This window comes from Chaetura pelagica, unplaced genomic scaffold (genome assembly GCF_000747805.2).
Source record: "Chaetura pelagica isolate M959 unplaced genomic scaffold, ChaPel_1.0 scaffold347, whole genome shotgun sequence".
Taxonomy (NCBI): Eukaryota; Metazoa; Chordata; class Aves; order Apodiformes; family Apodidae; genus Chaetura; species Chaetura pelagica.
Window position 1 is genome coordinate 317,047 of NW_009954096.1, and position 14,673 is coordinate 331,719.

Below are 14,673 nucleotides of genomic sequence, written 5' to 3' on the forward strand. Positions count from 1 at the left end.
AACAAACCCAAACAACAACCCAACAACACCCCAAACACTGTACTGAAAAACAAAACCTGAAGACCTTTTGTAAAGAAGCAACATTTAGCTGTCTTAAATGAAAAGTACCTGAAAAATGTCACAAAGAACTGTACCAGGTCCATAAAGTTGCTGTGTTGTGAGAATGCAATCTGCAAAAGAAAAAGCAAATGCTTTCTATTAATTCCTGAAAAGAAGATTAATATTTAAAGATGCATTGTTGCTGGGATAAAAATACATTGAAATATGTCTCTACTTCAGTCAGTTAACATTTCTGAACACTGGCATATTCTGAGAGAAAACAAACTCATTTCACATGATTCTGAAATCAAATATCAAAAAAAATGAACCTAAACAAGTAACACCTCTCTCTTCCAGCAGTGTTCAAGGAATACTCTTCAGTGCACATGGAAAAAACAAAATAAACAAAACACTAGTTCAAAATATTACAAGTTTCAAAGAGCTAAAGTAGAGCAGTTTTAATTATCATACACACAACATCCCAAAGTTCATCAGGAGAGTGTCAGGTTGGAAGGGACCTCCAGGATCATCTGGCCTAAACTTTTTAGGTAATATTATAGTTTATATAGGTATATACACACATAAATACTACAGGACTTTTAAAAAATAAAATATATAGAGAGTATATATATAGTGTGTGTACATATACACACACATACATTCTATAGGGTTTTTTAAATATAGTATGTATATATACAGTATATATATAGTGTGTATACACTCACATACACTATTATATATAGTTTAACCAGTTCAAAACTGCATCCTCCTATTCAAACAACATTCTTACCTCAAAATCTCCTCAAATAAGCAACTTACACCAAGAGCAGCAAAGAGGTATGAGATACAGAAGACAACAGATGCTGGCAAACCAGCTATGACATTCAGCTCCCCTGCAATCCATCCACGTTGCAAAGAGAAGTGAAAGACAAGCAAATGGTTTGGACCAAAACCAGAAGAAGGGAACAGGAAATTGGGAGGCAAAAGGAAAGATTAGGGAGCCTAGTTAAAAATAACCAAGCAGAGGGGAGGGAAGCCCACAGAAAGGCAACTCTGGCAAGATGAGGAATCAGAAGTTCTTTCCAGGTAGCTCCTATTTCCTCTGACTACCAAGCTCAGCAGGGAATTAACTCTTTCATGAAGTAACTGCATTTCTTTCACAACTCAACTGAAAACTGCACTTCTGCCCCCAAAGCCTGCCATGGATATTCAATTCCCTTAGGGCATCATTTGTTGTTGGGTTTTTTTCCCCTTAATAAATGACATGTGTTGGTATCATTGGTATAAACACCCATCTCTCCTCCCAGCAATAGTCACATTCCAAAAGTAATGAATAGATGCAAAACGAGCTATTGCTTGGGTTTCTGTTGCTCAAAAACACCTTCTATTATCAGATTTGCTTCAACTACCCATTGTAACTTGGTGTGGAAGCTGCCCAAAATTATCTTCTGATAAATACATTGAAATGTTCTTAAGCTGAGAGCCCCTTTAGAGTGCACAAGTTCTGTTTTGCTGGAAAGCCAACTCAAAACCTGCAGACCAGATGCTCATGACCTCAATATCACTGCCCACAAAAGACAAGAAAACACACAGTTTCTTGCTGATTCTTTTTCCTTCTAAAGTGCTTCCCAATTCTTTTCTGCTGAGAAAAGGAGAGTGAGCATGATTTCACTTTTTATTTAAAAACTCAGTGCATGGTAACAGAGGTGGCTTTATATTCACATAACTATTCTGGCAGTGCTTGAAGGCAAAGATTTTTCTTACCATAAATATCACATCCCAAAATGCCACCAGGTAATAAGTACACCCAGTATATTGAAACAAGGTCTGAGAGTAACTATGATGCTGACAGGCTGCAAAAGATGCATTTCTGAAGACAGACCTTATTATGTATCAACAGTTTACATTTAAAAATCCTTTTGTAGGAAAAGAAAATGAAAAGCAGGAGCATTAGGACCAGATTCTGTGATGGAAACCAAAGCTTGCTCCAATTAGAAGAAACAAGTACCTGCTAATTTGACAAGAGGACAGATTCTGTGGCAGATTAATGAGACTGTGAACTCATCTCTAAACTGCTGCCAGAAAAGGGCTCCTCATTGGTTGGTAACAGAAGTGTAGGAAAGGAGTAAAACAGAGAAGGAAAATTTGGGGTTTTGTCACAGAAAGGCACCATAAATGCTTTAGAAGTGGTGGTGGTTCTTCCTACCTAGGAGCTCTTCTCCTGCAAAGACCAAGCAAGGATCTGTACCTCATACATGGATTAAAAAAACCAACAAGGTTGGCTTCTGCAGTTTATTTCTCACAAGCTGAAAACACTTTCTGCTATTAAACCTGACCAATCTGTGTCACAGGCAATTTAGTATCATAATTGTTAATGGTTTGCTTACTTAGAGCTTAATTTCCTCTAACATAATCTGTTCCTAGGATTTAATTAATTCAGTTGCATACAAAGTTTGGTTAGAAATAGCTGTTAAGAGGAGCCTGTTCATTCTGCATATAAGGAAAATATGGCACAAACTTCTTAGCAGTATGGATTTTTAATTAAGTTGAAATGACAGGAGAAGATTCATTCATCCATTCTCAAAACCCTCATTTTGTACCCAAGGAATCAGCAGAGTAACTGCAGGAAAACACTGTTTATCTCCTGGTAGGGACTGGGAAAGCCTCCCCCCCAACTACTGAGTAGAATTTCAGCTCAGCTACAAAAATTGCCATTTCCATAACATATGTGTCCTTCAAAGATGTTTCATGCTATGTTTGCAGGAATAATGCACTATCCTTAAATAGACAAGATCAAAACAGAGCAGGAAATGATTGCCATTAATTCCAGAGAGTATGATAAAGCTGATGTTTTTTTTCTGATCTGAAAAAGGTAGCTGAAAAAGCACAGCATTTTATCCCCCTTTTTCTAATGCCACATCACTTGAAGCATCAAAATAATCTGGCTGCTTTTCAGATGAATAAAAATAGCTGGCTATGTGGACTGATAAAAATGTGGAATTCAATATAATTATTAATAACTTTGTCATTTGATTCACATACAATACTAAGCCAAGAAGAAAACTTGCCTACCTCTAACTATCCAACGACACCCAAAAAGTACCACAGTTTTGCAGTCATTACACACACATTTCAAAGGAATTAATGGCAAAGCACTTGGCCCCAAAACATTTTGTGTAAAGGAAAAGAAAACTGAACCCAACTGACATTTCAGTAACAGTTGGTATTTCAAACCCAAAATACTTCTGGAGTTTAACGACAGCCTGTGAGTGAAATCAATCCTGACAAACAAATTGGGATGATTACATGCCAGGAATTGTTTTGCATTAGCACCCCAGTTTGTGTTCCAAGAGAAAAGAAACTTGAGAATCATTCAAGAGAACAACTTTGGGCAAAAACGGGCCCAGCTGATGCTTTGCCAACTTCTTTTGAAACAAGTTCACCCAAAGCCTGGAAGTGCAACCATATCTAGATCCATTCTACTGATTTGCAAGTTCTTTAAACTTATTAAAACATTCTTCAGTTTCACATACTGTTCAGAAAAATCAGTATCACCAAACCAAGAAAGAGGAATTGTGTAGAAGTGTGTTTTTGTCATTAAATATCAGAAGGTAATTCTTGTGAGCTAATGCCAGGGGGACAATTTGTTTAGACTTATGAGGGGAAGAAGAAGAACCACTTCCAACAGTAATAAATAGATTCATAGATAAATCATCACAGCGTAACTCTTTCCACCTGCACTGGAAGTTTTTGCTTTAGACAAATGAAGTCAAACTCTTAGCTACACTAGGGATGGGTTAAATCTCTCTCCAGAACCAAATCATCCCTTATTTTGTCCAGAACTCCTTCAGACTAGCAGTACTAACTGAAGAACTGCTACTGTACTGAAAAACACTTCCAGTATGACAACTTTGTGACATAATTTGGGGCATCTGGGGTATCTAATGCTTGTGAAAACACAAATTAACAGAGAAAATACTGTTTCTGTAGCTCAATTTCTCTCCTAACAATTCAGGACTATTTAAATGCTGTATTTTTGCCTCTCTCGTATAAAGTGACTCAATTCCCACCAGTGCTGCCCTTCTTTTCAACCCTACCTCATATTAGGGCTGAGACAAGAGGCAATTGGAAATGATACTATGAACAGGACACAATCCTAGAAGAGAATTAGAAAGGAGAGAAAAAATAAAGCCTAATTAAATTCTGAAAGCAGAGAAGTGCAACAGAGAAGGCACAATCTGAAGTGGGTTACTAGAGTTTGGTGCTTGCTGTGAATTCAGATGGTATCAAAAGGGTCCCTCCTGCAAGATCCATTAACCTCACCTGGCAGGTGGGAGAATGCTACAGCACTCATGGTTTGAAAGTCCACAGGACCAGAAAGGCACTGAGACCCATGGAAATTCAGATACTTCAAGGCTGCTTTGCTTTTTATTTCAATACAGTCCAAAGTTAAGGGACAAAAAAGCCACGTGCCAGGCTGGGAGCTCCAAGGGCTTTAGATCAAGCCAACAGCCAAACAAGCTGCAGATGACATTGGTGTCCATCCTCCTCTATTCCTTCCTCAGTGCCTCCACTTTCTCTTTTTTATGGTTAGAGGCAAGGATTCCATCTGACCTTGGAAAACACAGCTGACAACAACAGGATGTCGTGGCCTGAATGCTGAGTGTCTGTGCTTTTGCCCAAGGACCAGCCGAAATACAAATGGTTTCTAAGCATTCTTGAGGGACATCAAAACATCCATTTTGTCCTCTAGGATAGTTCTGGGGGGGAAGACAACTCCTCTCCTCAAGAAAAACATCGTTCCTCGTTGTAGTTCAGTTTTAAACACAAATGATAGAATCCCAGACTGGTTTGGGTTGGAAGGGATCTTCAAGATCATCTAGTTCCAACCCCCCTGCATGGGCAGGGACACCTCCCAGCAGCCCAGGTTGCTCCAAGCCCCATCCAACCTGCCCTTCAACACTGCCAGGGATGGGGCAGCCACAGCTTCTCTGGGCAACCTGGGCCAGGCTCTCACCTCCCTCACAGCAAAGAAATTCTTCCCAGTATCTCATCTAAATCTCTCCTCTCCCTGCTTAGACCTATTAGCCCTCATATTGTCACTACAAGTCACAGATTAGGACTTAGCCCATTACCCAGCAAGAGTGACCAGTGTGTCTGCAGCTGCATGGTGAACCAGGTGACACAACCCACTGACATCTGAGCTTTGCTGACCTTCCAGGGAGATCCCTACCCCAGTCACAGGCACTGCACCATGGAGGCAACAGGACATTCCCTTTCTGAGGCACCATCGAGCTATTTTAAATGAACAGCAAAACTACATCCCAAATGTTGAGGTTAAGAGGAAAACTTAAGCTGACTTGATCCCTGTAAATCTTCAAAAGCTGCACAAACAACCTGTTCCACAGGGAAAAATTTTCTAGATGGAAGAGTTAAAACGTAAGCCTGGGAGAAGACAGGATCTTACAGCAATTAATTGTGACTTGAAAAACTGACACACAACAATTTAAAGTGGAGCACAGTTTGGAGGTGGGAGATGCCAGAGAGTTTGTAACACACCTGATGGTGTAGATGTGCACATCAGGAGGAGAAGTGGTGATGCTCAGTTAAAAGCCAACAACTTGGGAGCAGAGAACAACCATTCACAGCTCTAACACCAGCTGATCTGACAGCTAAAGGTCCAGGAGGGGTAGATCACAAAGAAGGGGAGAAGTCCCAGATATAAACACAGATGAATCTATTCCTCCTTGTATTAAAATAACTATTCCTTGATCATCAGAAGTTCAACATGGTGGAGTCACCATCCCTGGGTGTGTTGAAGGGTGGTTTGGATGTGGTGTTGGTGGATGTGGTTGAGGGGAGAACTTTGTAGAGCAGGGATGATGGTTGGACTGGGTGATCCCAAGGGGCTTTTCCAACCTGAATAGTTCTATGATTCTATGAAAAACCAGTTTGCACCCAAGCACACACCACAGACTGCTGCTTTCTGTTTTGTAGAATAAAAACTTCTGGCCAACTTAGTGTAGCTGAAGAAGTTCACATGCTCAGATTTACGTTTTACAGCAAGCAACAATAAAACCTCCACTAAAATTTGATTTTCACACCTACTACTACTAGCCACGTTACTCCTGTGTGAAGAACCAATGAAAGAGATAAATTACTGACTCCTCACTTGCTGCAACACTAACTAAGCCATTGAGCTTTATGGCACAAACATTTGATACTGTGCATATATAAAAACGAGTTCACTTGTGAACTGAAACAAGGATGGAAATAGATTTATATTCCAATGCTGTGCAGCCCCACTGCAGCAGCCACAAATTGTCACTTCTCAGCTAATTGGCTGCAGTCAGCAGTTGGTTCAGGGATGCCAATTATATTTGCTTTGTCTCCCCATGCCAGCTCTCAGAGTGCTATGCAGAGCAAGCCTGGACAGAGGTGCCTCTAAATTAAAACTAGTGCTTAAGATTTGGTCCCCTATTCCTTGGCCTCAGAAAAAATTACCACACAAATCTTGACAAACAGGAAGTCTTAGTTCAATAAACAGCTGGCTGGTGAATAGTGATGCCCATCTAAATGTGAAGTGCACCAGCAAACAATGTTCTGGGAAGTCCCATGATTGGAACAGCAACCTCAGATGAGACCAACTCATTACAGTCACATCTAACCAAGTGCCAGGGCCAGAAAAGCTTCAGTCCTTCTGAATGTCAGGCAGAAACCTTAAACCTAAAGATCATCACAGAATCATAGAATCACAGAATGGTTTGGGTTGGAAGGGACCTTCAAGATCATCTAGATCCAACCCTCTGCATGGGCAGGGACACCTCCCACCAGCCCAGGCTGCTCCAAGCCCCATCCAACCTGCCCTTCAACACTGCCAGGGATGGGGCAGCCACAGCTTCCCTGGGCAACCTGGGCCAGGGTCTCACATCCCATGCCACAGAAAGAAGAAAAAGAGTTATAAGCTGCAGCTGAGAATAACATTTTGGTTATAGAACGGCTTTTCTTGCCACTGTATGAGTCTTTTAACAGAAAAACATTGCTGAATTCCTTATTTTAAATGGATTTGGATTTATATGTGACTGTGACAATTATTCTGGAGATGAGGCAGTTTTGAGCTACTTTGAAAAAGAGACTGTCGTGCTGGGTCAGTGTTTTGGTAGGGGAGGGACCAGAGGGGCAGCTTCTGTGAGAAGCTGCTGGAAGCTCTCATGGTTCCAAAACCAGCCCTGCCTCTGGCCAAGACCTGGCCCACCAATAACAGCAGGAAGGCCTTTGGGAGTAACATCTTCAAGAAGGGGAAAATGAAAGTGCTGCAAGATCTGCAGGGCAGAGGGGAGGGAGGGTGATACCAAGGTCGGTGAGGAAGGAAGTGAGGACGTGCCTGAGCAGAGATGTGAGATGACAGGCTGTTCCCTGCAGCCCATGGAGGACCATGGTGGAGGAGATATGGACCTGCAGCCTGTGAAGGACCACGGAGGAGGAGATATAGACCTGCAGTTGTGAAATACTACAGTGGGGCAGATGTGGAGCTCCTATCATGGAGGATCCCATGCCAGGGGAGGTGGCTGTTCCTGAAGCAGCCCATGATTCTGTGGTCAGCCTGGTCTGGAGCAGTTTTCTCCTGAGGGACTGCACCTCATGGGAGGGATTCATGTCAGAGTGGTTGGTGAAGGACTCTCTCCCATGGGAAGGACCCCACGTTGGAGCAGAAGAAGGCTGTGAGGAGTCCTACCCCTGAAGAAGATGAGGCAGCAGAAAAATGACCTGTGACTGACTGCAAACCCTGCTCCCTGTGCTGCTGGGGGGAGGAGGGAGAGAAATCAGGAGTGAAGTAATTTGGGCCCAGGAAGAAGGGAGGGGTGGGGAGAGGGTATTTAAAAGCTGCTTTTGTTCTCTTTTTCCTGCTGTGACTTGACTGGTGACAAATTAAATTGATTCTTTTCCCAAGTTGAGTCTGTTTTGCCCATGACCCTAAGTGGGGAGTGGAACCTCCCTGTCCTTGTCTCATCCCACCAGCTTCTAGTTGGATTTTCTCCTCCCCATCCCCTGGCAGGGGCAGGAGGGAGGGAGTGGATGTCTGGCTCTTTGTTGCTGGCTGAGCCTCAAGCACAACAGCTCAAAATAAAAACTGCAAAACAAGAGGCAGTAACACTCCACCCTGCCCAGTTCCAAGTCCTCAAGTACCTCCCCCTCCAGCACCAGACGCTGCCTCGTGGATGAGTTTGGGATCTGGATGAGTTTGGGAAGGATCCCGTTGGTTGGCTTCCCGTCCAGCACAGCTCTGGCACCATCTGTCTGCAGGAGAACTTGCATTCCTCAACATACCAACTACTTAGGGAGAGTTTCAGCATGGAAAGAAATGTAAAACTTCAGCAGACAGCAGCTCAAACGCTCTCAGACCCCAAAGTCCAGCAAAAAGTTGGTTTGGAGTTTACAACTCCTTGTGTGCCAAAAGCTTCAAAAGCTTCAAAGGAACACAAGTGAGAAGTCTGAAGAGCCTGTAGTGTTAGTACAAGAGGGAATAAAGAATAGAAAGATGAGTAAAGCAGCTAAATGCATATTAGCAATTTGGGTTGGTTTTTTTAGGCTGCAAAATAGCTGAGAGAGGGAAATGGGCAAAACCTCAAGTCTTGCATCATTTCTGAGCAGACAAAACCCTGCAGGACAGAGCTTGGTGCTGCAGTGGTGTCAGTGAAGAAAAATCTCTGCCTCCCTCCTCTCTGAGGAAGTCACGATATCTAAGGATCATGTGGGATGAGAGATTTAAAATGTTTCTCAATCTATATAAAAAAAAAGGTTTGCAATTCACCTGCTGCAAAAACCTCCACAGAAATTCTAAGGATTTTACATCCTTAGTAAGTTGAATAGTAAAATATATACCTATAGATTATGTGTAGAAACTATGTCTACAGTTCAAAGCAAAATACAGATTACTATAAATAACCAAATAAAAATACCTTTTAGTGACAACACTTCTCACATCATTACACAATAATGAAGCCACAGGCTGTTTCAAACCTGCTTATTACATGAAGTGGCAGTAATAAAAAAACCCACACAAGTTTACTTTCACCAAACTACCTATTTGCAGGGACAAAAAAAGGAGACAGAACACCTAAAAACTCGTGCAACCATTGAATTTTCAACCCATTCGAGGATTTTTTTAAACTATGCACTGCTGGAGTTATGAAATGAAACGCTGGGAACTTGAACAAAAGCATTTTTCTCCACTGCACATTCAGGAGCAGGAGAGCTGGCAGCCCTGATGTGTGTTTCCAACTTAAAACCAGAAGAAAAACATCAGGTGCTTTGCAAGGAAACTTGATGCTGTGGAGCACAGAAGACAAGAGCTGATGGAAGGGCTGATCAAAGGTTCTCCTCGGTGCACAGGATCAGCAACAGGTTTGAAAGCTCTGAAGTCAGAAATAAGGAGCTGGGCTGTTTTACTCATCAAGGTTTAATTTCTTGAGAGCCTCAGCTGTGATTTTGTGTTAAAGACACTTAACATGAAAAAAAAAATTAATGACACTGCTGGGTAGGGAAACCTGAATGAGCTGTACCAAAGTGTGTGGTGAGGTGGACACCCTGGAAGGGAGAGATGCCACCCAGAGGGACCTTGGCAGGCTTGAGAAGTGGGCTCATGCAAACTGCATGAAGTTCAACCAGGCCAAGTGCAAGGTCCTGCACCTGGGTCGGGTCAATCCCGAGCACAAATACAGGCTGGGGGGAGAATGGATGGACAACAGCCTTGAGGAGAAGGACTTGGGGGTGATGGTGGATGAGAAGCTCAACACGAGCCAGCAACCTGTGCTGGAGCCCAGAAACCACCGGTGTCCTGGGCTGCATCAAAAGGAACATGGCCAGCAGGGCCAGGGAGGGGATTGTGCCCCTTTACCCAGCTCTCATGAGACCTCACCTGGAGCACTGTGTCCAATTCTGGAGCCCCCAGCATAAGGACACAGATTTGCCAAAATGGTGAAAAAAAAAAGTAGTATCTTAATAACACAAAGTCAGGAAATAACATCAGGTTTTTCACCCAGAGGGTAGTCGAGCACTGGAACAAGCTTCCCAGGGCAGTGGTCCCAGCACCAAGCCTGCCTGGGTTCAAAAAGTGTTTGGATGATGCTCTCAGGCACATGGTGTGACTCTTGGGGTGCCCTACACAGGGACAGGAGCTGGACTCTGATGGGTCCCCTCCAACTCAGCAGATTCAATTCTACGATTCTATTCTATGATTCTAACTGAGAGAAAAAGCAGATTTAACAGCATTCCAGGAATGGTTTGTTTTTAACAAAAGCAGACCCACAGAGCCATCTGAGAGCTGTTATTCGAGTGCTGGTGGCTCTGTCTTCATGTCAGTTAACTAAACAAGCCAGAAGCTTTTCAGTTTTGTCACCCTGTGTTAGTACAGGATCTATTTTTCCCCTGTGGCTTAGCCAGGCTGTATCTACTGTTGCACTTGAGTATGCTGCCTTCTTGTATTTTATTGGCAGTGCACTCTTCTCCTCTTCATTAACTCTGCTTACTATTCTTTGACTCTTTAAATAAGCTTTTGTGTAAGGAAATACATCTAGTTCTTTTGGTAGCTGTAAAAGCTCCCCAGCAATGGCCCAGCTCCCTCGTTTGCTGAAATATATTTGAGCTTGAGGTTTACATTTACATTCATCAGTGGCACAACTGTATTTCCAAGAGCTATTCAGCATAGAAATACAGCAACTACAAGTAATCAAGCACATCACCACCCTGGGCCTCACCCAGCAGAAATTAATTGCCCAACGCAGACTTTGCTTCCATAGACAATTAATTCTGCATTTAGTTGATATGATGCTTTCCAACCCTTCTCTTTGAAGGTAAAAAATGAAAAAAAAAGTAAGACAATCTGTACATATCTTAACCTCATAGCCAAAAAAATCCTCATCTTAAGAAATCCTCCTGGTATCATTAATTCTGAATCTCAGTCTCTGTCTCTCTTCTTTAGCTGCATCAGTAAGTTTTGGAACAGCCACACGAGCAGATTTCCAGTGCTACATGAACATCTTACAATGAACCTCACAAACAAAGATCACAGAATCATAGGGAATGGGTTGGGTTGGAAGGGACCTTCAAGATCATTTAGTTCCAACCCCCAGCATGGGCAGGGACACCTCCCACCAGCCCAGGTTGCTCCAAGCCCCATCCAACCTGCCCTTCAACACTGCCAGGGATGGGGCAGCCACAGCTTCCCTGGGCAACCTGGGCCAGGCTCTCACCACCCTCACAGCAAACTATTTCTTCCTACTACTTTTCATCCCAAGTGTAGCTCGAGCTGGAGATGGAAAACCCTGAGATTTTGGGGTAAAAGCAGACAAATCCCATGCAACAATGCAGCTCTTGGGAGAAATTCAGCACAAGCAATTTTTAATGCTGCTGAAGCCACCACTTTCCAGTAAAAAGGCACAGAAGTTGCAACATATCCTAGCAAGGGTTAACTGCCTTTGAAAGAAATCCAAGTTTTCAAGGTTTTTTTTAAAGATTTAAGAAGCTGCTAAGAAAAATACTACTTAATATGAGAAGGAATAACTTCTAAAAGGAGAAAAATGTCATTGGTCGATGCCAAAAATAAGAAGGCAGGAGCAGATAAAAAGGAAGCAGCTGTTTCATGTTTTAAAGTATCATTTAACTGTTCTGTTTCATATCTTCCCATCCCCAGCAGAAGACGTCAGTTTGCCTGCTCTGAAAAATCAGCATGTAATTGCATGTCTCCAGAAGTAATTACATTCAACAGCAAATTTCATCAGATTAACAAATTGATTCACGTTTCATTGTTCGGCTCCACGCAAACCTCTCACCTCGGCGAGAGAGGTGCCCTGCAAGAGGCTCAAAAGCACCTGCACTTCTGTATAAATAAAGGCAAGGGACATTATTAGCAAACAACTTTGGCATTCCTATGCTTTCCAAAGCACATTTTTGGGAGAAAGGTCCCAGAGAGCTAAGGGTTATTATATCTCCACACTTACATCTATTGGTAATTAAAAGTGCATGAGGCACACGGAGAGCCTGGTGGAAAAGCCATCAACCTCAACATCCTGAGAAGAGTTTCAAGCCTACAAAAGTATTTTATCAAAGCAATCACTACCTACCTATAAGCATTTTATTCTCTTTAGCCAACAACAAAGACATTTTTACTTTCCCTTCAGCCTCACCAAGAGCTTTCACTCAGTTATTACCCCGTGGCTTTTGATTACAGAGCGATGTTAATTTAGAGGAAAGACTGGAAACTTCCATGGGCTACATCCAGTCCTCAGGGATATTTATGCCCTGTATCAAATGCCTGATGTTTCCCCAGAGACAAATCAGGGAATTAAGAGTCAGTTACAGCCCCTGCTTTTTAACTGCAGTACGGTTTCATTCCTCTATCTTATTACTTGCATTATCAAAGGCTTTTAGTTAGGCTGTAAACCTCAAAGAGGTAACCCCAGAGAGCAGCACTGCTGGCAATATTCTTGTCACCTTAAAGAGGTCAAAAGCCTAAAATAAAAATAAGGTGGAAGCACAGGACCCAGCATTTCCCCAGCTCTTTGTTTTAAGTGGAAAGGCACTGTCTTCCTCACCTGGCAGGAGGTACCCCAAGTGTAGCCAAGTGTCATCCACCACTTCACTCTGTGAGAAAACAAATGCTTCCTGATCCATGTTAAACACCAAATGGCAAGGAAAATGAAAGCTGAATTGAAACTGGTATTAAGATTCATGCTAATGGAGACCACCTGTTCTATGGGTAGCACTGCCAATAAAAATAGCAGGATGGGGGAAAAGTATCAGAAGAAGAAATTCAATCCAAAACTGCTTTAATGAAGGAGATTTCCTTTGAAAAATGAGAAGTTGGGAAGATTTCAGTTTAGCACACTTCTGGACACAAGAGCCATGAAACATTAATGATGACAAAGATCAGAGTTAAGGGCTCTGTGTGAGGATTGTGAAGACTTTTTTAGGAATGCAATTCCTGACACTTTGTAAAATAATGGCTACTATTTCCCACTTAAATTAGCCACATTCAGCATAAGAGAAAATGAGCCTGTTTCAATCAATCAGAGCCATTCCCTAGAAGAATCTCACTCTAATTTATAATTCATCCCCACTCTGAAGCAAAGCTGACACCAGCAGCATATGGTTCCACATGAACTTTGCCTACACACTGACACAGGAAATACCTACTGACTTAAGAAAAAGACACATTTACAACGTTATAGTCAGTTCTATAAAGCCAAATAGACATGAAGACAATCTGCCTCCTTACATTCCTCCATATATTTTCAGGATGTCAGTGCAAACCAGTGGGAACTGTTTCACAGGTCAAAGGAGGGCACCAATGAAAAGAAGACAAGCCCAGAGCAAACCCTTGGGTTGCAGTGAGAGGCAGAGCAGAAATCTTTTGAGGCAGGGGAATAAACAGAGCTCAGGCTGTTCCCTTAGACTAACAATTAAGGAGAGAAGAAAAGGTCATTAAAAATGTAGCAAAATTAGCAGTCACAGGTCTAATTTACAAAGCATTGGGATCCAAGAAAGTGTCATTCCTGAGAGCTTTATTCCAAGCAGAAGCACACTCCCACATCTCCTTGGAATCTCACTCACTCACAGCAGTGCAACTCGGAGCTGGAGCTGGTTTGTGTTTCATCCCTTGGGACACACTGTGGTTTCTGCCCAGGGAGCAGCAGGAAGGCTGTGTGGGACCCACAGGTGTGGCAGGGTGTGCACACAGCTTGGTGACAGCCACCCAGGACTGCAGGACAGGCAGATTTCATCACAGCCCATTCGAGGCTGTCCTGAATATTCCCCTCTCCCATTTGTTACAGTTTCTGTGCCTGAGCTTTTGGCAGCCTGTTGGAAAGCAGTGATCAATTTAAGGGAGATGAATTGCTTCTACCTTTGGGTTCACCATCCACAATTGCAGCAGGTGAAGGAGGCAGCAATTCAACATTTTCAGTGGGTTCACCAATATTTTCCCATCATGGTAAACAGCGTCTTTTGAAATATTGAGAATAATTATGACAACACATGATGTGACTGAATGAAGCTATTCCACAGTGTATTAACTTTCTGTGTAGAAAGGCATAAAGCTTTAGAAGAGACATAGACCCACAATCCCCGAATAAATCAACTGAAGGAATCCAGAAAAAGGCTTCAACAGACCCTGCAGAAGTTTGAGAAACTAAAAAAAATGTCAACAGCAGAGGCAATTTTAGCTATTTTTCCACTGCAGCCTTCATGAGATGAGAGTGGAAGGCAGCAATTCAAGTGACAGGAAAATCTCCCCACTGGTAATCAAACACTTTGAGTCTCCAAAGAGTGTGAGCTGCTGATGATTGGACTGGGTGATCTTTGAGGTCTTTTCCAACCAAGGTAATTCTGTGATTCTGCCTAATGCCCCTGCAGCCCTCCCCCAAGGAACACCTGCAACAAGGCCATGTGGCCATGGTGGCATTTTTTTGAAGCCCAACACAATGAGGAATTGCCAAGCAAACTATACATACAAATGGTATATTTTGTATGCCAGAAAGCTGCAAAATCTGTTTGCCCCTTTTTGTTCCTTGAAGCATTTGGCTCATAATTAACATCTAAGCACATGCAAATTAAAATACTTCAAAACATGTGAGG

General features: G+C 42.6%; 1 protein-coding gene across 1 annotated transcript in view; it reads right to left on the reverse strand.

The window, feature by feature from the left end:
• The window catches only part of ATRN (attractin), a 136,683-nt gene that overhangs the window by 48,177 nt on the left and 73,833 nt on the right, over positions 1-14,673 (reverse strand). The window contains exon 25 of the mRNA XM_010002327.1: positions 109-170. Within this exon, the coding sequence (XP_010000629.1) occupies positions 109-170 (62 nt within the window). The remainder of the gene's footprint in view (positions 1-108; positions 171-14,673) is intronic.